At 53.2% G+C, this 21221-nt stretch overlaps 2 protein-coding genes across 17 annotated transcripts in view; both read left to right on the forward strand.

Annotated features, from left to right (window-relative positions):
• Window positions 1-17285, forward strand: part of TNFRSF1B (TNF receptor superfamily member 1B) — a 41705-nt gene extending 24420 nt beyond the window's left edge. The window contains exons 9-13 of one of the 2 annotated variants that reach the window (XR_004992017.2): window positions 1204-1408; window positions 2983-3390; window positions 5458-5465; window positions 7932-7939; window positions 17274-17285. Coding sequence is in view for 1 of the 2 variants with exons in the window: in XM_036460910.2 (XP_036316803.1) it covers window positions 1204-1408; window positions 2983-3263 (486 nt within the window). In the remaining variant the exon portion in view is untranslated. Of the gene's footprint in view, window positions 1-1203; window positions 1409-2982; window positions 4908-5457; window positions 5466-7931; window positions 7940-17273 lie in introns of those variants that run through there. The other variant, XM_036460910.2, reaches the window with a different exon arrangement.
• The window catches only part of VPS13D (vacuolar protein sorting 13 homolog D), a 218683-nt gene continuing 210878 nt past the window's right edge, over window positions 13417-21221 (forward strand). For all 15 annotated transcript variants that reach the window (XM_045570624.1, XM_036460898.2, XM_036460896.2 and 12 more), the window contains exons 1-2: window positions 13417-13554; window positions 16654-16826. In XM_045570624.1, the coding sequence (XP_045426580.1) occupies window positions 16730-16826 (97 nt within the window). In that variant the 5' untranslated portion in view covers window positions 13417-13554; window positions 16654-16729. The remainder of the gene's footprint in view (window positions 13555-16653; window positions 16827-21221) is intronic.

Here is a 21221-nt window from a genome sequence, read left to right on the forward strand (position 1 = left end):
TGAGGAATGACATTTGGATGCGCCTCCCCCCCCCCCCCCCCCCCTCGCGTCCCAGTTCAGGGCTAGGAGTGGGCAGTTCAGCGTGAACTAGAAATCTAGGAATGCCCTCCTTCCCTTGAACACTGGGGGAGGGGTGAGCCAGGGAGGCAGGACACAGTCACCAGCGTGAGGACACTGTTCTGGCTGGTCCTGCCCCTCCCATGGACCAGCTGTGTGATCAGAGCAGGGACACACCCTCTCTGGGCCTCCATGGCTACCTCAGAAGGCTCCTCCTTGTCAGAGGGACCAGCTGGCCTCAGGGTATCGAGGGCTCCTCGGGGCTCAGGTGGGAGAGGCCACAGCCAGTGTGGGCGGGGCTGGGGGCCGGGGCTGCAGTGACTGGCCAGTCCCGGGAGGGATCAGGCATTATGCCTCTGCTCAGAGCACACCCTTGGGGTCTCTGTTCCCTGGGGAGGGGGTCTAACGTGCCTGTGTCCCCCACCCCGTAGCAAACACTCACCCTCTGACCACCACCTCTCTCTACCGCGCTAAGATACATCTCACCAACCCTTCCCTCGCCTCAGTTCTCATCTCACCCTCATCCTTGGCAGTGGGGGAAGGTGTGGCCCCTGATTTCACAAACCCTTGTACGGAGCTTCCTGTGGAACAGCTGCTGTGCTGAGCACTTTACCATTTACTCAGCCATTTAGTCTTCACTAGCAGATGGGTGGTTATTCCCCCTTTATAGATGAAAAACGGAGGCCCAGAGAGGCTGAGTCACTTGTGCAAGGTCACACAGCTCGTGAGCGATGAAGTCATGATTTGCACCCATGGGTCTGGCTCCGGAACCCATGCTCTTGGCTGCCAGGCCTGGCCACCCTGTGCTGAGGGGGTGACCTTGGGAGAGTCACTCTCCTTCTCTGGGCCCCCACTTCCTCATGCCAAGTGAGGATGCCAGTCCTGCCCCGCCTCTGAGGGGAGGACCACTGGGAGAACAGGGCCCCCTGAGCCCGACCCGACAAGGGCTGGCACTCCAGCAGGGCAGGCAGGTGCTAGTCACAGACACCATCGAGGGCACTTAGTGTGGAAAGAACACGCAGTGTGGGCAGAAGTACGTAAATGGTGAAGGGCTGTGACACGGTGCAGATGGTGGTGAGGAGGAGGAAGGGGGAGGGAGGGGAGCAGGCTGGAGGCCTGACCGCTGTCCCTCCTCCCTCCCTCCAGCCTCACCTGCCCGCTGAGAAGGCCCCGGCCGCTCCCGGCTCCGAGCAGCAGCACCTGCTGACCACGGCGCCCAGCTCCAGCAGCAGCTCCCTGGAGAGCGCGGCCAGCGCTCCGCACGGGGGGCCGCCCCCCAGGAACCAGCCGCAGGCCCCGGGCAGGGACCAGCCCGGCGGGTCCGGGGAGGCCCAGGCTGGTGGGAGCTCAGGTAAGTGGCGGGGGCCCGCCTGCTTCGTGATCCTTGGTGATGCCTCTTCCACGGCCAGCCTGGTGCGGGTTCCTCCTGGGCCCCCGTGTGGACCCTGACCATGTCTGCCCTCCCTTCCACCCTCTGCCCCTTCTCTGTTCCTCTCCTGCCTCTCCCGCCTCTGCGATCCCCTCTGTCCCTCCCACCCACCAGCACCTCTCGCTCTGGGTTAGGGCAAACCCCGCACTGCGCCCCTTGTGGTCCCCCATCCGCCCCCGGCGTGTCTCGCTCACCGTGTGCAAAGGCCATGGTGACCTGGGTGACATTTGGGTGCCGTGCAGACGCAGGTGGAAATTTCCTTCTGGCCCCGAGTTCAGCCCTGCCTTGCTCTGGCCTCTTTGGGGTTGTTCTGAATGCGAGCTCACCAGCTCTGACCTCGTCTCAGATGCCCTGGGGTTGGGGGGCTGGACTGGGCTGGGGGGAGATGGAGAAGAGCCAGCCAGTCCCCCTTGCGCTCCTGGCACCACACCGGCCTATGCTCAGCAGGTCCCCACAGTCCCAGCAGCAGCCGTCACCTTGTGAGAGGCTCCTGTGCCTCCGATCCCTTACATTCATCTCCTGGCTCCTCCATCATTCTGTCCCACGCTGCCTGGCTAGGAAACTCAGATGCCCACGGGGTGGGCGGAAGTGGGGCGAGCCTGTGGCCGGAAGTCCTTCCTGCCAGTTGCATTCAGGTGTGGGGACCCTCCATGGCCAGATCGCTCACATCTGGCTCCAAGGGAAGCCATAAATGAGATTTTAAACACGTAAATTCATGAATTTTATTTTATTCATTTTTTGTTTTTAATGGAACCAAAGTTTATTGGGAGAAGCCAATCCTGGAAAAGGTGCAATTTTATTTTATTCTTAACTAGAGGCCCGGTCACAAAATTTGTGCAAGGGGGTGGGGGTGGGATTGTCTCTCAGCCCAGCCTGCACTCTCTCCAATCTGGGACCCTCTCACAATCCAGGACTGCTGGCTCCCAACTGCTCGCCTGGCTGCCTTCCTGATTGCCCCTAATCACTTCTGCCTGCCATCATGATCACCCCCTAACCACTCCCCTGCCAGTCTGATTGATGTCTAACTGCTCCCCTGCAAGCCCATTTGCCCCCAACTTCCCTCCTCTGCCGGTCTGGTCACCCATAACTGCCCTCCTCTGCAGTGTTGATCGCCTTCAACTGCCCTCCCTTTCAGGCTTGTGCTTCCCAACTGCCCTCCCCTACTTGTCTGATCACCCACAACTGCCCTCCCTTGCAGGCCTTGTCCCTCCCAACTGCCCTCCCCTGCTGGCAATCTTGTGTCCACATGGGGGCAGGATCTTTGACCACATGGGGGCAGCCATATTGTTGTTGGAGTGATGGTCAATCTGCAATATTACTCTTTTATTAGATAGGATTCCTGAATTTTAAATGTTGGCCAATTCTCTTAAAAAACACCACCACCAATGGGCCCCGTGCTTTCTCCCACGTGTAACTGGCCTTTGGGCAGCGGCCAGGCCATGATGGCCTCCCCACTGCGAGACCTCGGCTGACACCCTCTCCTCTTCTGTCTGCAGAGTCCTCCCCCGGCGGCCGCGGGACCCACGTCAACGTCACCTGCATCGTGAACGTGTGCAGCGGCTCTGAGCACGGCTCGCGGTGCTCCTCCGAGGCCAGCACCACGGCGGGGACCGCAGGCCACAGCCCCTCCGGCTCCCCGAAGGACGAGCACGTCCCCTTCTCCAAGGAGGAGTGCCCTGTGCGGTCCCCGCGCGGGGCCCCCGGGACCCTGCGGCAGAGCCTGGAGGAGAAGCCCCTGAGCCTGGGCGTGCCCGAGGCCGGCACGAAGCCCAGCTAACCGGCCGGCGGGGCCAAGGCGCTGCTGAGTGAGCTGGCCTCGGGGCCTCCCGGCCCCCACGCCCGGCACTCTGGCTCCTTCCAGACCAAGTCCTGTAGTGGCCTCCGCAGCCTGGCAGGCGGGGGGAGTCAGAGAACCCCTCCGGTCATGGGTATCCAAGGATACCTGGACTTGCTGGGCAGCCCGGCGGGGTCCCTGCCACCCCTCGCTGCCCCCTCACTGGGCTGTGGCCCTGGCTTATGAACTCCTTGTTTCATCCCTGGGCTCTGGCTCCCCCGGAGGTTCCGGCGTCCAGAGAGGCCATGGGGGAGGGAGGTGGGCACTGTGGGGTCATCCATGGAGAAGGGGCAGCCTGGATGCTGAGCCTGCAGGGTGGTCCGAGAGGGGCAGGGGCTGCCATCAGCCAGATGGCTCTGTGCCGGGTGGGACCCTGGTTAGCTAAGGACCCTGGGGAAGCACCACCTCAAATCCTTTCCCGCTGGTCCCGCCTCCTGTACGTGGTGTGGAAATCAGACCCCCCGCGGCCCAGCAGGAGGCCTGGATGATGCCCTGCCCCAGGCAAGATGGCAAACCTCTCACAGGCAGTCTAGTTTCAATACATGGCCGTTTAAAAAGACCAAAAAAACAAAAAACAACCCTCAAGCGCCATGCAAACAAGCCAGCAGCACCACAAAGCCGACGTCACAGAGTGCCTTCACCGCCTCTGACCTTCACGCCCGCTTCCCCAGAGCACCCGCCCCGCCGCCCGCCCGCCCTCCTGCGCCGTCTGCTGTGGGCTCCCCGGCCACACTCCTATCAGGGAATCTCAGGACCCCGAGACCCAGCTCCTGCGGCCACGTCTCTCCTACCTCAGCCTGGGGCTTCCTTTTTGGACTCCCGAGAGGTGCTCCTGTTTCCCTCCACCTCCTCCCGCCGTCCCGGAGTCCCAGGCCCCCGGGGAGCCACGGGACCACGTCAGTACTGTGCCTGTCGCCATCCCAGGTGGATGGGAGATGCCGAGAGCCAGTCTGTGTGTGTGTGTGTCTGAGTGTGTGCGTTGTGTGCTGTGGGTCCGTGTAGCTGATGTCGGCTGAACGGCCTTCGTGAAGCAGCTGAAGCCAATAGTTTTGCCAGGGCGTTCTTTCCTGTTAAAGAGCCTGCCCACTCCCCCCTCCCGACACACTGCACTGCCTGCAGAGGGGGAAGGAAAGGGACGGGGGGCTCCTGGAGAAGCCATTCGAGTCTGTGGTACTTGGATCTTTGTTGAAAAAGACTTGAACTTTGCAGCTGAACTTTTAGAGAGCCGGAGAGTCCAGGAATTGCCATGGAGACACAAGAGGCTTCCCACCGTGGAATCAAGATGTGCTTACCAACGAACTACCTGGAACCTCCTGGGTCTGCCCTCGTTAGACCCTGCGTGGTTATGGAGCAGGTCTGCCCTCTGGTGGACAGTTCCCGGAGGCTCTCAAGCCTCCTTTCTCTCTCTCTTTCTCCCTCCCCCCCCTCCCCCCCAGCAGAGCTGGGAAGCCATGAATTAAAGAGAGACCCTTTCAGGATGTAGCCTCAGTTCCCTGGCTTGTGTTGATCCCAAGACAATGAGAGTTTGCACTGTTGCTGGACAGCATTCCTGCTTATAAATAAACCTGTTTGTGTTTTTACACTTGACTGCCTCTCCTGTCTTTCCTCGGTCCTTGTGCCTCTTCACGAGTATTTCCTGTTCTTGTGGCTCTAGGAGCTGGTATGCAGCAGCTCCTAGGAGAGGCCTGTAGTAGGAGAAGAGCTGACACTTGGGGTGGGGGTGGAGGGTGGTGGAGGGGTGCAGGTGCAGCGAGCGGGAAGGGGAGCAGCCAGGTCCTAAGGACTTCCTGCTAGGTGGGCGGTGGGAAGGGGATTCTCTGAAAGCTGGAACCAGTGGGGAGAGGCCGCCAGATCTGTGTTTTGGAAAGCTGTCTCCAGGGGTGGGGGTGGGGGCCAGGCGGAGGGTGGCCCTCGTGGCCTCTACCAGGAGGTTGGGTGGCCCCTTTGGCCACATTGAGCGCTGGCGAGGGAGGGCAGTGAGAGACCAGCCATGTGCACACACCCCTCTAGTTCCTCTGTCCGCCCAGCTCTGTAGCCCGAGGCTGCCCCCTGCAGGCCACATGCCTGACCCCCGCCTCAGCCTTGCAGCAGGGTTTGCCTTGGGAAGGCACCAACAGGAGACGGGGTGGGAGGGGAGGGAGGCAGGTGTATTCCCTCCCCACCCCCCTTCCTATGGTTTCTACCATGACCACCCTCTGCTGTGCTCTGCTGCCACACTCCCTCCGCCTCCCTGGTCCGGTATCCCCATCTGTATGCTGGGGTAGTCACAGGTAGAAAGCCATCCTGTGTCTCCTCTCAGCCTTCTGCTTGTGGCACTTCTGATCACCAAATGTGGTTTTCTCTCTCTACACACGGAGCAGTTCAATCCCCACGCTACCTGCCTGGAGATGAAACCCAAGGGGCCCGGGCTGCCTGTCACTACTGGAGCCGGTTAAGCAGAGCCAGCAGGTTGAGTTATATATGAGCGTTTATTCCAGGGCTGCACGGGAAGCAGCAGGCCATCCACAAACAGCCGCTCTGCAGCCCCCCATAAGCCCGCTGCGTATACAGGGAAGCAGGGATTACAGGCGTGGGCTGGGGCGGGGCTCCATTGTTTGGGCAACAAGGTTGTTCATCTTTCCGCGATACTAGGCAGTTCTTGAATGAGAATGGGCCTTGTTCCAAGGTTGGCTGCCAGACCAAGGTTGACTCCCAGGTCCCGGGCGTGTACAACTCCCAGCCAGGTTAGGATGTCCTTTCTTTAACCAGAACAAGGCAGTCACGGTTAATAGAGCATGGTTAATATTGCTTATCATGATGGCTCGTCTCCACTATTCTGTCTTTGCCCCTGACAGAGATGGCGTCAGATCCCGCAGGCAGGGGACATAGCCCCGCAGGGCTGTCCGCACTTCAAAGGCCAGGCACCAGTCCCGGGTGCACCTGTGCTCCTGCCCCATCACCTATGACCCCCAGGCTCCACGACCCCCTTCTTGGGCTTGATCAACTTGCCAGAGCGGCTCCCAGAACTCAGGAAAACAGGGTACTCACTCGATTACCAGTTATGACCAAGGATACAACCCAGACTCAGGAACAGCCAGAGAGAAGCGATGGTGGGCAAGGTTTCTGTGGGAAGAGACCGAGGAGGTAGGTTCGGGGTCGGGGGGGGGGGGGTATGTCCATGTTCTATCTGATGCACCACCCTCCCAGCACCTCCACGAAGACAATAACTGGGGAGCCCTCATGCTTTTGGTTTTTTTGTTTTGTTTTGTTTTGTTTTTTTTGAGGCAGCATTACACAGGCACGATTGATTACATCATTGGCCATTGCTGATGGGTTCCAACTCCAGCTGCTGTCTCTAACCAGAGGTAGGGGGCCGGTTGGCTGAAAGTTCCAACCTTGAATCATGTGGCTGGTTTCCTTGGCAACCAGTCCGATCCATCCTTCAGGGCTTCGGAAAGTCACCCAGTGACATAAACTCCGCTGTGATGGGAAGGGCTTGGATGGGAATAACAGACACTGGTCTCCCCGCTGTGGCTCTGGAGCTATTCCAGAATATGAGGCCACAGAACAAATATGAGACCCTGGCTGGTTAGGGCGTCGGCCTGAGGACTGAAGGGTTCCAGGTTTGATTTCACATCAAGGGCATGTACCTCTGTTGCAGGCTCCATCCCAGGGCGAGTGCGGGGAGGCAAACGATCTGTCTGTCTTTCCCCCTCCCTCCTGTTCTCTCTAAAAATCAATGGGAAAAAAGAATATCTTTGGGCGAGGATTAACCAAAAACAACAACAACAACAAAAGAACAAACATTAGAACAAAATAGAAGTGATAAGACACTCCCAGTGGCCGAAACTGGTTTGGCTCAGTGGTAGAGTGTCGGTTTGCGGACTGAAAGGTCCCAGGTTCGATTCCGGTCAGGGGCATGTACGTTGGTTGCGGGCACATCCCCGGTGGGGGGTGTGCAAGAGGCAGCTGGTCGATGTTTCTCTCTCATCGACGTTTCTAGCTCTCTATCTCTCTCTCTTCCTCTCTGTAAAAAATCAATAAAACATATTAAAAAAAAAAAAAAAAAAAAAGACACTCCCAGTGAAGTGACCTTACTTACACAGGCATACCTTAGACCACTGCAGTAAAGTGAGTCGTCATATTTTTTTAAATATATTTTATTGATTTTTTACAGAGAGGAAGAAAGAGGGATAGAGAGTTAGAAACATCAATGAGAGAGAGTCGTCGATCAGCTGCCTCCTGCACACCCCCTACTGGGGATGTGCCCACAACCAAGGTACATGCCCTTGACTGGAATTGAACCTGGGACCTTTCAGTCCGCAGGCTGACTCTCGATCCACTGAGCCAAACCAGTTTCGGCTGAGTCATCATATTTTTGCTAGTGGAAGGCCTTGATTTCAATTTATAAAAAAATGCAACATCCAGAAGCACCGTGGGGAGAGCGCAATAGGACGAGGTGTGCCTGCATAAACCGTAATACCACAAGGGCCAATTTGAAGCAACCGAAGACGGCCACCTGTCTGTGGGGTGACCATTCAAAAGGGCCCGGTGAGCCCCTCCCGCCTCTCTTTCCTTTATCCATGCAGGGGCAAGTGGTGTCTCTGAGGCAGGGCCAGCGGGGGTGGGGAGGGAGCAGCGTGTTTATTCCTCTTTACTTAGTTTTCCTTCATCCTTGTCGTGATGGAGCACCGTAGTGGAGGGACCAGCACCGGAGTTAGGAGTTCTGGACTCTCACATCTCACCTGCCCAGGGGTGAATCCCGGCTCTACCACTTCCTGTCTGTGTGACCTCAGGCAGGTCACTGAACTTCTCTGTGCCTCACTCTCCTCATCAGTGAAAATGGGATTAAAATGGCACCTCCCTTAGAGTAAGGGACCACGTGATTTCCTACATGTAAAATGCTTGCAACTGTGCCTGGCATGTAGCAAGTGCTCAATGCATATTAGTTGCGTGGGTGTGTGTGTGTGTGTGTGTGTATGTGCGCGCGTGCACGCGCGCGCTGGGGGTGCAACAGAGTTCAGGACAGACCAGGCGGCTGCTGAAGCTGACACATTAGGAGGGACTATGAATAGAAATACCTGTAGGCTATGCCAGGGGGTGGTAAGTGCTAAGAAGGAAAATAAGTAACATAAGGCAGTGGTCGGCAAACTCATTGGTCAGCAGAGCCAAATATCAACAGTGCAACAATTGAAATTTCTTTTGAGAGCCAAATTTTTTAGGTAGGTACATAGTTATTAACTTAATTAGGGTACGTGGTATTTGTGGAAGAGCCACACTCAAGGAGTCAAAGAGCCGCATGTGGCTCGCGAGCCGCGGTTTGCCGACCACTGATCACGAGGGGTCAGAGAAGGGTGGAGGGGCTGCTGGTCTGCAAGTGAAGTGTGGTAGCAGTCACCTCAGGTAGAATCTGCTGTCTGGATTCTGTACTTATGTGTTTGCTAAAACAATGGAAAGTTATTGATTTTCTGGACTTACGTATGCTATCCCAATACCCCATGGATGATGGTTTGAATGGCCCATTGATTGTGATCTCACTGGTCATCGAAGCACATTCCTCTGGGCCCCAGGATAGAACAATTACCCTAAATTGTATCAGTAGCTACAGATAGTGCGCTCCTGTGGACTCAGTGGTCCCAGAATCCGGACAGCACAGTCATTCTAAATTGGCCGGTGGTCCGTCCCAGATAAGGTGCTCCTGTCGATTCAGTGATTGGTAGATACTTTAGATAACTAAGTTGCTCAGTTTCACTTCTATAAAATCGAGAAACAGGTTCCTCATTCCAGACCCAGAGATGTATATAATGGATCCTTTTGTGATTTTCTGCCCGTATAAGCCAGGCGGGGCGAGCTGTTTGGGGCTGCGAGATCTGGAGGGCTTTGCTCCCTGGTATGCTGCCGGCCTTTAATAAATGACTCTATAATCCGACTTTTTTGAGGCCTCCTTTGTAGGATGGGGGTAACATCACAACACAAGGTGAGCTGATAAAGAGCTGAGGAGCTGGCCTCTGCGGCAGCCTTGGGGAAGGGAGGACTGGCCACCCTTGGGGGCTGGGGGTAAGACAGAAGGCGAGGTTGGGGAGGATGGCATCAGAGGCCACGGGAAGGGTGGAGGGGATGGGGCGGCTTCATTTTCAGCACGATGGGAGGGGTCACGGCCCCGGCAGCAGTGTGGGAAGCCCTGTAGCTTTGCCAGTCGGAGTTGGGAAACTGAACTCGTTATTTTATCTGCATGATTGCCCTGAAAGGTAGGGAAGTGCCCATTAGCCCGCTTTGCAGAGGAGGAATCGTGTGGGAGGGCTGGCTGGGCTTCAGACTTCCCGAAGGAGTCAGGTAGGATTGAGCGATTTTGAGGCTCGCATGGGTGGGCTGGAACTTGGCTGGTTACTGTGGGAGATTCTTGATAACCAGCTCCACAGAATTTCACAAGCAAGTCAACGGGACTTCTCTTTCATTTTAAATCAATTATTTGTATTGGCTTCAGAGAGGGAGAGGGAGAGAGAGAGATAGAAACATCAATGATGAGAGTGAGTCATTGATTGGCTGCCTCCTGCATGCTCCCTACTGGGGTTTGAGCCGCAACCCTGGCATATTTCCTGCCCTGGAATCAAACTGTGGTTCATAGGTTGAAGCTCAACTACTGAGCCACCCCAGCCTGGCTTGGGGAATAATTTACAGGAAAAAAAAATTACCAATTTTAACTGAACATTTCAAAGAATTTTGAGAACGGTGGACAGCCTTGTGACCACAACAATCTAGATCTGGACCAGTTCTGTCACTCCGAAAAGTTCCCTCGTGCCCCTGCCTTGGCAATCCCTTCCCACCACTGATGTGCTGGGGCCATTCTAGTTTGGTCTTTTCTAGAATGTCATAGAAATGGAATCATTACAGTATGCCATTTTTTGTGGTCTGGCTCCCCTCTGCCCCCCCACCCCCCTGCACCCCCTCCTCCCCACACACAACTAATACTTTTGAGTTTCCTCCAAGCTGGTGCCTGTATCAGTACTTTTTTTTTTTTTTTTTTTTTTGGTATCAGTACTTTTCATTGCTGAGTAGTATTCCATGGCATGGGTAAATTGTTATCTGTTTATGCCTTCTCCTATTGATGGACATTTTGATTACTTCCAATTTTGGGCTATCTTATATAATAAAGAGGTAACATGCAAATTAACCATCACAGCATCACAAGATGGCCCTACCCACAGTGGAGGCAGGGTTCCCATAACGAGCGACCAGCAGAGAGACCTGAGGCTGCATAGAGCTGGGCCGGGGCAGGGAACCTGAGGCTGCACCCCCTGCCCAGCGGGGCTTGATGAGGGTGGGGCTGGCCGGATCTGGATCTCCCCCAATGGGGGTGTGGCCAGTCAGGTATGGGTCTTGAGCGATTTTGAGGCATGCATGGGTGGGCTGGAACTTGACTCTGGGTCCCATGGCCCACCGCAGACTCTGACAGGAGGAAGATTTTCATTTACATTTTACTAATTTTATTTCATCTCTGACACTTCTATTATAGAGTAAGGGCAAATAGCAATATTAAAATATTTCCTCTAGTGGAAACCGGTTTGGTTCAGTGGATAGAACGTCAGCCTGCAATTGAAAGGTCCCAGGTTCGATTCCGGTCAGGGGCATGTACATCGGTTGCGGGCACATCCCCGGTAGGGGGTATGCAGGGGGCAGCTGGTCAATGTTTCTCTCTCATCAGTGTTTCTAGCTCTCTATCCCTCTCCCTTCCTCTCTGTAAAAATTCAATAAAATATATTTAAAAATATTTCCTCTTTATTAATTCCCTTTCAATGTGCATGAATTTCATGCACCAGGCCACTAGTTATGAATAAAACTGTTATGAACACCTGTGTATAAGTCTGTGCATGCATGTGCTTTCATTTCTCTTGGCTAAATACCTGGTGTGGGATTGCTGTGTAGTAAATGTACTAGTATGTTTAAACTGATAAGAAACTGATGGCACAGACACTTAAAGTAACACTGTGTTGAATGAATGGTGCCCCGGCACTTGCATTTAAAAAAATGTTTTTATTGCCGAAATTGGTTTGGCTCAGTGGATAGAGCATCAGCCTGCGGACTGAAGGGTCCCGGGTTCGATTCCGGTCAAGGGCATGTACCTGGGTTGCAGGCACATCCCCAGTGGGGGGCGTGCAAGAGGCAGCAGATCAATGATTCTCTCTCATTGATGTTTCTGACTATCTGTCCCTCTCTCTTCCTCTCTGTGAAAAATCAATAAAATATATTAAAAAAATAATTCTCTTAAAAAAATTAAAAAAATGTTTTTATTGATTTCAGAGAGAATCAGTGATGAGAGAGAATCATGGATCGGCTGCCTCCTGCATGCCCCCTACTGGGGATCGAGTGCACACCCAGGCCTGTGCCCCGACTGGAGTAGAACTGTGATCTCCTGGTTCACAGTCAATGCTCAACCACTGAGCACACTGGCCGGGCCGGCATCTGCATTTTAAATAAACTCCTCCGGTACAGCCAGGGACTTTACACCCAAACCTCGGCCCTCGGGGGACCTGGTGTTGAGGCTGTGATAGGTGGACGCCACTTCAGAGGAATGCCTCAGCCCATGAGCTTAGCATTATGATGGCTGGTAATTACTTGGTACATATACGATTGCCGCCTGGCCGTCCTGTGTCCTGCATTTCCTGACTTTTTATGAGCCTGTAGTGTTCTTCCTGTTGTTGTGGTGATGATGCAGAATGAAGTGTCCATTTGTTCATTCATTCATTCTTAGCGCCTTCATTGAGTCTTGTCTGTGCTAGGCCATGTCCAGGTGCAGAAACCTCTGTGAAAAGAAAATCCCTGCTTCAGGGAACGTTCAGGATGGGGAAAGATACCACGTGAAAGCAAATAAACAAGATAATTTCAGGTAGCATTGCATTCTGTGAGGGTAGTAGATGAGGGGAACTTGAGGTAGGGTAGCAGGGAAATCCTCTGGGAGTGGAAACTTTTAAAAAAATATATTTTTTATTGATTTCAGAGAGGAAGGGAGAGGGAGAGAAAGATAGAAACATCAATGATGAGAGAGAACCATTGATTTGCTGCGTCCTGCACACCCCCTACAGGGGATTGAGCCCGCAACAGGGCATGTGCCCTTGACCAGAATGGAACCCGGGACCCTTCAGTTCAAAACTCTATCCACTGAGCTAAATGGCTAGGGTGGAGTGCTTCATTTGAACCAAGAGGATTCAGCCTTCTAGCTGCTCTGTAACCATATGAGTTTAATGAGCACTTGGTTAGAACTCAGGTGTGACTTAAGTGTAAAATACACACTAGATTTCAAAGCTTACTATAAAAACGCCTATAGTATCTCATTAATATTTTTTTCTGTTAGCTACAGGTTGAGATAATAATATTTAGGACATATTAGATTAAATAAAATGCATTATTCATTTCGCTTTTCTGTTTTAAAAATGTGCCAACTCAGTACATTTAAAATGACTCTGTAGCTTGCATTATTTTTCTATTGGGCAGCTGTGGTGCAGGGCGGAAGCATCCTAAGTGGTGAGAACGGCAGAGGAGGGGTGAGGCAGCCTGGAGGTGCTGTGCAGAGTGGGCCAGGGAGAGAGGGGCAGAAACAGGAATGGCCCCAAGCCAATAGGATCTTGGTGTCAGCTCAAATGAAGAAGTGAGTTTGTTTTTTTTAAAAATATATTTTTATTGATTTCAGAGAGGAAGGGAGAGGGAGAGATAGAAACATCATTGATAAAAGAGAATCATTGACTGGCTGCCTCCTGCACGCCCCCCACTGGGGATCAAGCCTGAAACCTGGGCATGTGCCCTTGACTGGAATTGAACTCAGGACACCTTGAGTCCACAGGTTGACGCTCTTTCTATCCACTGAGCCAAACCAGCTAGGGCAAGAAGTGGGTTTTAAGTCTAATGGGGAAGCCGTTTCAGGCAGGGAAGCGGCATGGTCTGAATTATGTTTTCACAGACCCCTGAGGCTGTTAAGCAGAGATCTGACTGGGTGGGTGCGATGGCAGAAGGAAGGACCCTGGGTTTCCAAAAGGCCTGCTGCCAGATTCGCTTGTGGCACCGAGCTGCGCTGCAGGAGCGGCCGCTCCCGCCAGGGGGCGCTCCCTCGATGACTCGGCGCTCGGCTGGCCAGGCGCCGGCGCGCCGGCCGCTCGATTGGTCGGGCCTGGGCGGGCCGGAGCGCCGCCTCAGCGCCATTGAGGAGCGGCGGGGAGGAAGCGGCGCGCAGTGCCGGGCTTGGGCGGGCGCCGGACCCCGACAGGTACGGGCCGCGGCGGGGTGGGGGCGCCCGGCTGAGCGAGGGCCCGGGGCGGGCGTGGGCTGGCGGCCGGCCGCTCGGGCTTCGCTGCTTCACCGGGGGGTCGGGGTCCGCCCGCCCGCGGGGAGCGCGGCGCCGGGAGCCGGGACCGGCGTCCGGCCTCAGACCCATCGGAAATCCTCCGGGAGCCCGGGGCCTCGGACGGCGGGAGCGGCCGCCCTCACCGGGGAGAAGGGGGGCCTGGCGTCCGAGTCCCCGCAGGCACCGCCGCCTCGGGCCCGGGCTGCCTGAGCCTCCGGGGACCCCGGCGTCCGGGCCTCCGGGAGGGACCCCGGGAGTCCGAGCCCCCGCCGCACCCGGCGCCTCTCCAGGGTCCGGCACCTGCCGCCCGGAATTGGGGCGCGGTGTCAGCCCGCCTCGTCTCCCCTGACCCTCGATCTCCGAGCCGGGACCCCAGCGTGCGACCCCTCCATCTGATACCAGGAATGGGGCGCCAGTCAGTTCTCCCGAGGGTCCCTCCCCCCCCCTCCCCCCCGAGGCTTCTGGGGTCACGCTCCGCAGGGGGACCTCAGGCTCCCATCTGCCCTCGCACCTCGCCTCCCGGGGTCACGCCCTGGCTGAGCCCCTCCCTCCTCCCAGGTATGGGGGTGCCCGGCGCCGGTCCCGCCAGGCTTTCCCCGGGAGGTGGGGTCCCTGCTCCGTGGAGCCGCGGGGGCGGCCGGAGGGCTTGTGGGAGCCTTGTCTTGGGGACCCCGGGCCTGGCATCCGCCCCCTCCATTCCCCCCTTCCGCCCCCCACTGTCGCCCCCGATCCCCGAGCTTCCCGGGGGCGGGGTGCACCGGGCCCGGCCGCCTCTGGGTGCGGCGCCGGGGTCCAGGGGCCAGTCCTTCCTCCTCGGGCTCCGGCCGCCCCTCGAGGGAGTGGCCTGGCTCAAGGTCACTGCCGGGCTCCTGGGTCCGCCCGTGGGCGCAGCGCTGATCCCCCCGGGGTCACCGGCCCCGCCGATCCGGGAGGCCCGCCGCCGGGGGAGGCCCGCCCGCTCGGAGCTGCCCGGAATCCAGGCTGGACGCGAGTGTAAACACGGGGGTTCTGGCCGGGCTGGCGGCCCGCCTGACACCGGACTCCTCCCGGGAATGGCGAGGCGGCCGCCCGCCGGGGCTGGGTGCCCGGCAGAGCCATCAGGCTGCCTGGCTCGGGGCTCGGTGTACCCACTGCTGGGGCATTGACAGCCTCTGCCCCTTGCCCCATCTTATAATCCGTGCTTTGCATTCTGCCACCGTCAGGCCCGATCTTGTGTACGAGCCCACGGCGGTGTCCGTTTACCGGGAGAGAGAGAGAGCGTGGGCACTTGAGAGAGAGAGAGTTTGTTGGCAGGTAGGGCAGCAATCAGTGGCAGGGACTCCAAAAATAAAGAGTACTCTGACGCCGGCGCTTTGCCCAAGGGTGCTCAGAGCCCGCACAGATCGGACCAGGTTGGTCAGGTTCACATTTTTTGTTTTGCTGGTTTGCTTTTTGAAGTTTGTTTTCTTTGACTCGGACCGTTACACATTTCTTATGTTAAAAGCATGTCCTCGGGTGAGGATTAAAAAGAAAACACTCGGAAAAACCCGTTCTTGAAGTGAATGCATCCAGGAATCTTCAGCACAATCCCAGGTTGACACAACATGTAGCTTGAAGAAGAAATCTTTGGAGGGAAACGAGTACTTCACCAAATGCTATTTGCTTACTTAGTAATTTGTACTGTCATTGTTGACAAATGGAGGTTAGTCTTGTGTGGAACTGTTGACAAACCTTTCCTGGGGGTTAGCTCTTCCAGGGCCTTGTTTTAGGGCTCCGTTGGGTGTGGCAGCCCTTCTGTTGGGATCAGTGTGTCTTCTGGCGCTGAGATGAATCGCTGGAGGAGGGGCAGAGCGCTTGGAAAGGATCCCAAAAGGGCTGGCTCCAGTGGGATGCCTGCCATAGCTAATCTGCTGTCCCGCGATTTGGAGCTCACAGTTCTCGCTGGGACCTGCTTGTTGAGCCATCTGGGGACCCATTTCAACGGTGTCACAAGTTCCCAAATATTAGCTTCTTTAGAAAACTGATTTCAGAGAGGAGAGAAATAGAAGCATCAATGATGAGAATCATTGATTGGCTGCATACCCCCTGCTAGGGGGTGAGGCTGCCACCCGGGCATGCTCTGACCGGGAATCGAACCATGACCTGGTTCATAGGTCAATGATCAACCACTGAGCCACGTTGGTCTGGCTTGAATATTAACATTTTGTAATACTAAAAATCTATATGTACTTCTGTAATGCTAATAAATACCTGTTATTATTAATAACGACAGGCAGTAGTGATTTACTGTTGAATGTAAGTACTGTAGCCAGAACCAGATGTTCTCTGGGGTGTGTAATTACTAAGATAGTTCATTGTATCAACATCAGGCCCCAGTAATGTACCTCCAGGACATTGAAGAACTGTGAACAACCATTGCCTTTTCTCTTTTATATTATTTTACAAAAGATCCCAATGAACAAATCTGCAAAATTGAATTAGGGGAGCCTTAAAGAGGATCACTGCAGAATAGGAAGCTCATTGGTACAGTCTCTTAGTGCAGTTTTGCTTTCATCTGAAACAGGATTTCAGTCTCAGCACCATTGACATGCTGGCTAGGTAATTCTTTGCTGTGGGGTGTAACGTACGCATTGTAGGATGTTTAACATCATCCATGGTTTCTACCCTCAAGATATCAGTAGCACTTCCCACTCGTCACAATCAAAAATGTCTCTAGACATTGCCAAACCATACCTGGAGGAGAACCTTTGGTCAGGACAGTCTGGTCCCAAGGTGAGTCACTAAAAGCAAGCGGTTCAATGATCGGTTACATGGAAAAGACATGTGCCTTTGCATTGTGGGTGATATTTGGTAAATTTCCTTGCAGTTGCATCAGAATGTGGATGTGTTGGTTTGGTCCTCCATTTACTAATGGGGTGTCTTACTCAAAGTTTTCTGAAACCTGTGCTTTGCGTTCCTCCGCCTTTAGGTAGAGTAGGAAACATCAGCTTAGAAAACCATCTGGTTTTTCTGTTGATTTCCTCTTTTTAAATTTTCTTTCAGATTCTTCTGTGATCATGAGAGAGAGAAATGAAGAATGATCCGTGATTTTTAAACACCTTGTCTTGGGGATCTAGTCATGTTGGAAGGGCTTGTAGCCTGGGTTCTCAATACCTACCTGGGGAAATACGTCAACAACCTGAACACTGACCAGCTCTCTGTTGCGCTTCTGAAAGGTGAGTGCGTGTGCGCCTTTTTGGTACAGAATTGCCTTTGCAGACGGCACTTCTCCTTTCTGTATCCTCTTTGCTGGATTGAGAAGGATAAAACAAGGTGCTCAGATGGCTTTTTTATTAGCTGTGTGTAAAAGGAAAGTTTCCCTCCCATATGACACTGATTATTATTGTAGAGTAACTTAAACATGTAGCTGTATTGCTGTAGATTTTAGGGAGTTACTAATTTTTTTTTAAAGCTATACTACTGGTGACTGCTTTACTCCGGTTCACGTTTTAGCCTTATGAAGGGTTATGAGGGCAGCCATGATATACTGATAGTGGCTTTGGCTTTAAATCCCGCTGTGTTACTTTTTAGCTGTAGAAACAAGCCATTGACATTTGGAGCCTCGGTTTCTTTAGAAAGCGAGGCTGACAGACACACTTCTCCAGGGTTGCTGTGAAGATCAGAGGGAGAGACAGTTGAAGCTCCTCCGCTGGCGTGTCACAGACACCCCCGTGAGGTGTCCCAGAGCTTTCTGAGGTCTTGTCTGGCTTAGAAGTCGAGAACCGAAAGCTTGAGACATTATAGGCTGTATAGGTCTCTACTCGGTAAACGCAGTCCCGGGGTGTGGTGGAGGGACTGGAAAACTGCTTTTTTTCTCCTCCTCCGTGTTTTAAGTTCTCTTTGCTCATCTCAAAACGTAACCCTTGACTAAATCCCGAGAAAGGAGACAAAGTCAGTCCGCAAGCATGTGGGATCCTAGTGAGTTCAGGAGGCCTCCAGTGCGGTCAGACCTCAGCTTCCTGGAGGGTGACTCTTGGCAGGTGGGTCGGGACAGGCAGTGGCGATAGCAGTGATGGAGAGGCTGGTGCAGGCTGAGCATAGGGTGCCAGGCAGTGGGTACCCTCCCCCAGAGGTGCTGCTTCCCGGGTCTTTCTGACCCATCTACCCCGGTGGAAGGATGGTGGGGAGCTATCACGGTCACCCCTCCTATTCCTTCCTGTCATTGGAATCAGAAATGAATTCTTTGCCAACCCCCTCCTGCTGCTTATCCTCCTATCCTGGGAAGGGAGCTGCTGAAATGCAAAGTGAAAGTGACCAGCCTTTCCGGGAAGAGGCCACGTTCAAAGTTCAGTAGTCGTGCCAAGTTCACCCCTTTGGCCACTTACTGAAGTTCCCATCCACGCTGTGAAGCTAACCAAGCTGTAAGGGCAGGTGCAGGGCCTGGAAAGAAACCGGCACACCGTGGCCTTCTGAGAACAGAGCTGGCTGTCAGCGGGATGAGGAGAGGATGTTTGCCGAAGAAATGAATACACAGGAATTTTTGTGGCATCTGATGCATCGTGGACTCTATACTAATAACAGATTTCTAATCAGCAGTTGTAGACAGAATATATCTTGCAACAACTGTGTATTTCCCTGATGCTTTCAACTGCTTTTCTATACTTATTTCCTTTAAAAAAAAAAAATATTCTCCATGGCTTTTAATGAACCTGTGGAGTCTGAGGGACATTTCCCTGAAAAATTGAAAGTTGCTTTTTCTTTCATTACCACTGTTAGTACGCTGCCCATCCTTATGGATCCCAGAGAGTTGGGGTGTCACAGAGCACTGAGAAGAAGGGCTTTGTAAAGAAGTGGAAGGTTTTTGTTGATCTTGAAGACACAGTTATAGTTTTGCAGTGTTTAGGGGGAGAGGACACTAGGTGTTATGTTAATCTGTCTGCCCATATTCATGTCTGCATGGACACTGAAGTAGTGGTCAAAGCATGGACTTTATAGCCAGGCTGGGTTTGAGTCCCAGTTCCTCCATTTACTAGTAACTGGGGCAAGTTCCTCGAATTCTTCATGTTTCAGTTTCACTTTCTGTAAGCTGGAGAGAATAGTAACCACCTCGTAAGGTTCTGAGGGCTAAGCACAATGACCTCAGTCAAAGGTTCTTGGCATGTAGTGAACCCCTCAACTGGAGTTATCTGTGCTGGTGGGTTGGACTTGAAAGACAAGTTGTGCATCCATGTCAAAAGCAATAAAAATGCATAGTTAGCGTATGAGTGGTGAAGGACAGAGATAGCATTGTGTAAGATTTCACTCCTTCAGTCATTCAGCAAACACTCTATGAGCACCTGCCTTGGGTACAGCCCTGTTATGGAATGATACAGAAAGGGGATACTCAGAGCTCAGGCGGAGGAGCTAACCCTGGTTTCACCATTTGAAAGCTGTTTGTGACTCAGTTACTTCAGCTTCCCCTTCACCCCCTCTCCTTCTTGCCACCTGAGATCAACAGATCTGGTATGAACTTCAGCACTACCACCTATGGGGTCTATGGGTTTCAAGCGAACTGCTTGTCCTCTCAGCTTCTTGTTTCAAAAATGGAACAGCCCTAGCTGGTTTGGCTCAGTTAATGGAGCATCGGCCTGTGGACTGACGGGTCCTGGGTTCAATTCCGGTCAAGGGCATGTGCCTGGGTTGTGGGCTTGGTCCCCAGTGGGGGGGTGGGGGGGAAGGACACGACATGCAGGAGGCAGCCAGTCAATGATTTTCTCTCATCATCCCCTGATGTTTCTATCTCTCTCTCCCTCTCCCTTACTCTCTGAAATCGATGAACACATTTAAAAAATGGAGCAGATAATAGTATTTCCTCATACCATTGTGAGGATTAAACGAGATCATGCTTATGCAGGGCCTGGTGCCTAATGAGTCCTCACTAAATGATGGCTGGTAATACTACTCCAAAAACAATGGTTACTTATCACCTCCATCTCTGTAGTCCTTGTCCTTGGAGAGCTGGCTGATAATCTGTTGGGGAGACCAAAATTAATGGTAATTAATTACTAGATGTCTAGGCATAATGCAATGGTGTAAAAGCAGGGGAGCCGTTCCTCCTGTCTGTGGGACTCTGGGAAAGCTGGTATGGAGGTAGCTGTAGAGTGGACCTTAGAGGGTTTTGATAGGAGTGTGGGTGGGCCACCAGGCTCCAGGGAGAGTGAAGCGTGTGAGTGGAGGCAGAAGGCAGAAAGCTTGCAGGGTAAAAACTTGCAGGACATGTTTGGAGCCAGAAGGTCGTGGCTGCCAGTGCCATGCCAAGGAGTCTGAACTGTGGGCATATCTGCGTATCTGTAACCCAAAACTTAGATTCCCCTACTTTTCTTTCTATAAGCTCTGAATGTCAAATTGGCCCTATTAACGACCTAGAGCCGAGGGAAGAGGGTTCAATAGTCATTAGCAATCACTGAGAAATGATCCATCTCTAACCTCAGCCCAGTTCCAGTGACTAGATTTGCTGCTAATCTGAGCTGAGACATTTTTGGATGAGAGAGACATCCATGAATATGCCTGCATATTATTTACCTGTAAATAAATGAACATCATTATCGTTTACACTTGCCTACACTGGGTGCTTTAGGGCCGGCCCCTTGGAGGGACCTCTCCCAGCAGGGTCGGTTGTGGGTGCCTGTTTGAGTGGGTGGGGAAGCAGGAGGCCTTTGGAACCACGCATGGCTGCCGCGGGTTTGCCTTGGTCTTCAGTCCGCATCCTTCTGTTTCCGCTCCTTCCCAGGTCACCTCCTGCATTCTCTGGGCTGCAGCTTCTTTAATTTTTCATGGTGTGGATTGCCTACCGTTCGTCCCAATTCTCCAGGCTGTACAGCGGCCAAGGAAGCGTAGGGGATTGAAAAATAGGGCAAATGATTCCGATTGCAAATGTTGCTCCTCAAAAAAGAGAAACTACATACTTTCCTCCCTTTAAGCCACTTTCCACTGATAAGGAACATGTTTGATGATATTTTTTTCCCTTTAAGATTATTTTCTCCCCACATATGGAAATACGGTTTGTCTGGGCTCTCTGGGGTTATTAACTTTTGGTTAGTCTTTAGGTATGTGGATCCCCCTATGGACAGATGTGCCCGCCATAGTCTGAGATGTCGATTGGCTGCATTGCTCAGAGTCTGCCAAATTGCTAGATTTGATTACTTAGAAGCCAAGTATGCGCTGGTCTTGGACGGTCATTTAGAGGGAAAAGTAATCAGGTGTCTTGCATTAGTTGTCTTTGGAGAAAAATTCTTGCTTGTCTTTTTTTCTGGATTCCCTTACTGGTTAAGGAGGGTTGCTGGGTGGTTGCTGTCTGTACAGCTTGTTCTTGAGAATAATGTATCTCAGACAGATTTCAGTGACTCAGAAATTGCCTTGCGTGGTGCAAACAATTTTGTAAAAATGATGGCTGTCTCCCGAGTTCTTAGAGGATGGGAATCCTGCCTTCTCTCTTTTTAAAAAAAATATATTTTATTGATTTTTTACAGAGAGGAAGAGATAGGGATAGAGAGTTAGAAACATCAATGAGAAAGAATCATCGATCAGCTGCCTCTTGCACACCCCCTACTGCGGATGTGCCCGCAACTAAGGTACATGCCCTTGACCGGAAT

Source organism: Pipistrellus kuhlii, unplaced genomic scaffold (assembly GCF_014108245.1).
Source record: "Pipistrellus kuhlii isolate mPipKuh1 unplaced genomic scaffold, mPipKuh1.p scaffold_m20_p_34, whole genome shotgun sequence".
Taxonomy (NCBI): domain Eukaryota; kingdom Metazoa; phylum Chordata; class Mammalia; order Chiroptera; family Vespertilionidae; genus Pipistrellus; species Pipistrellus kuhlii.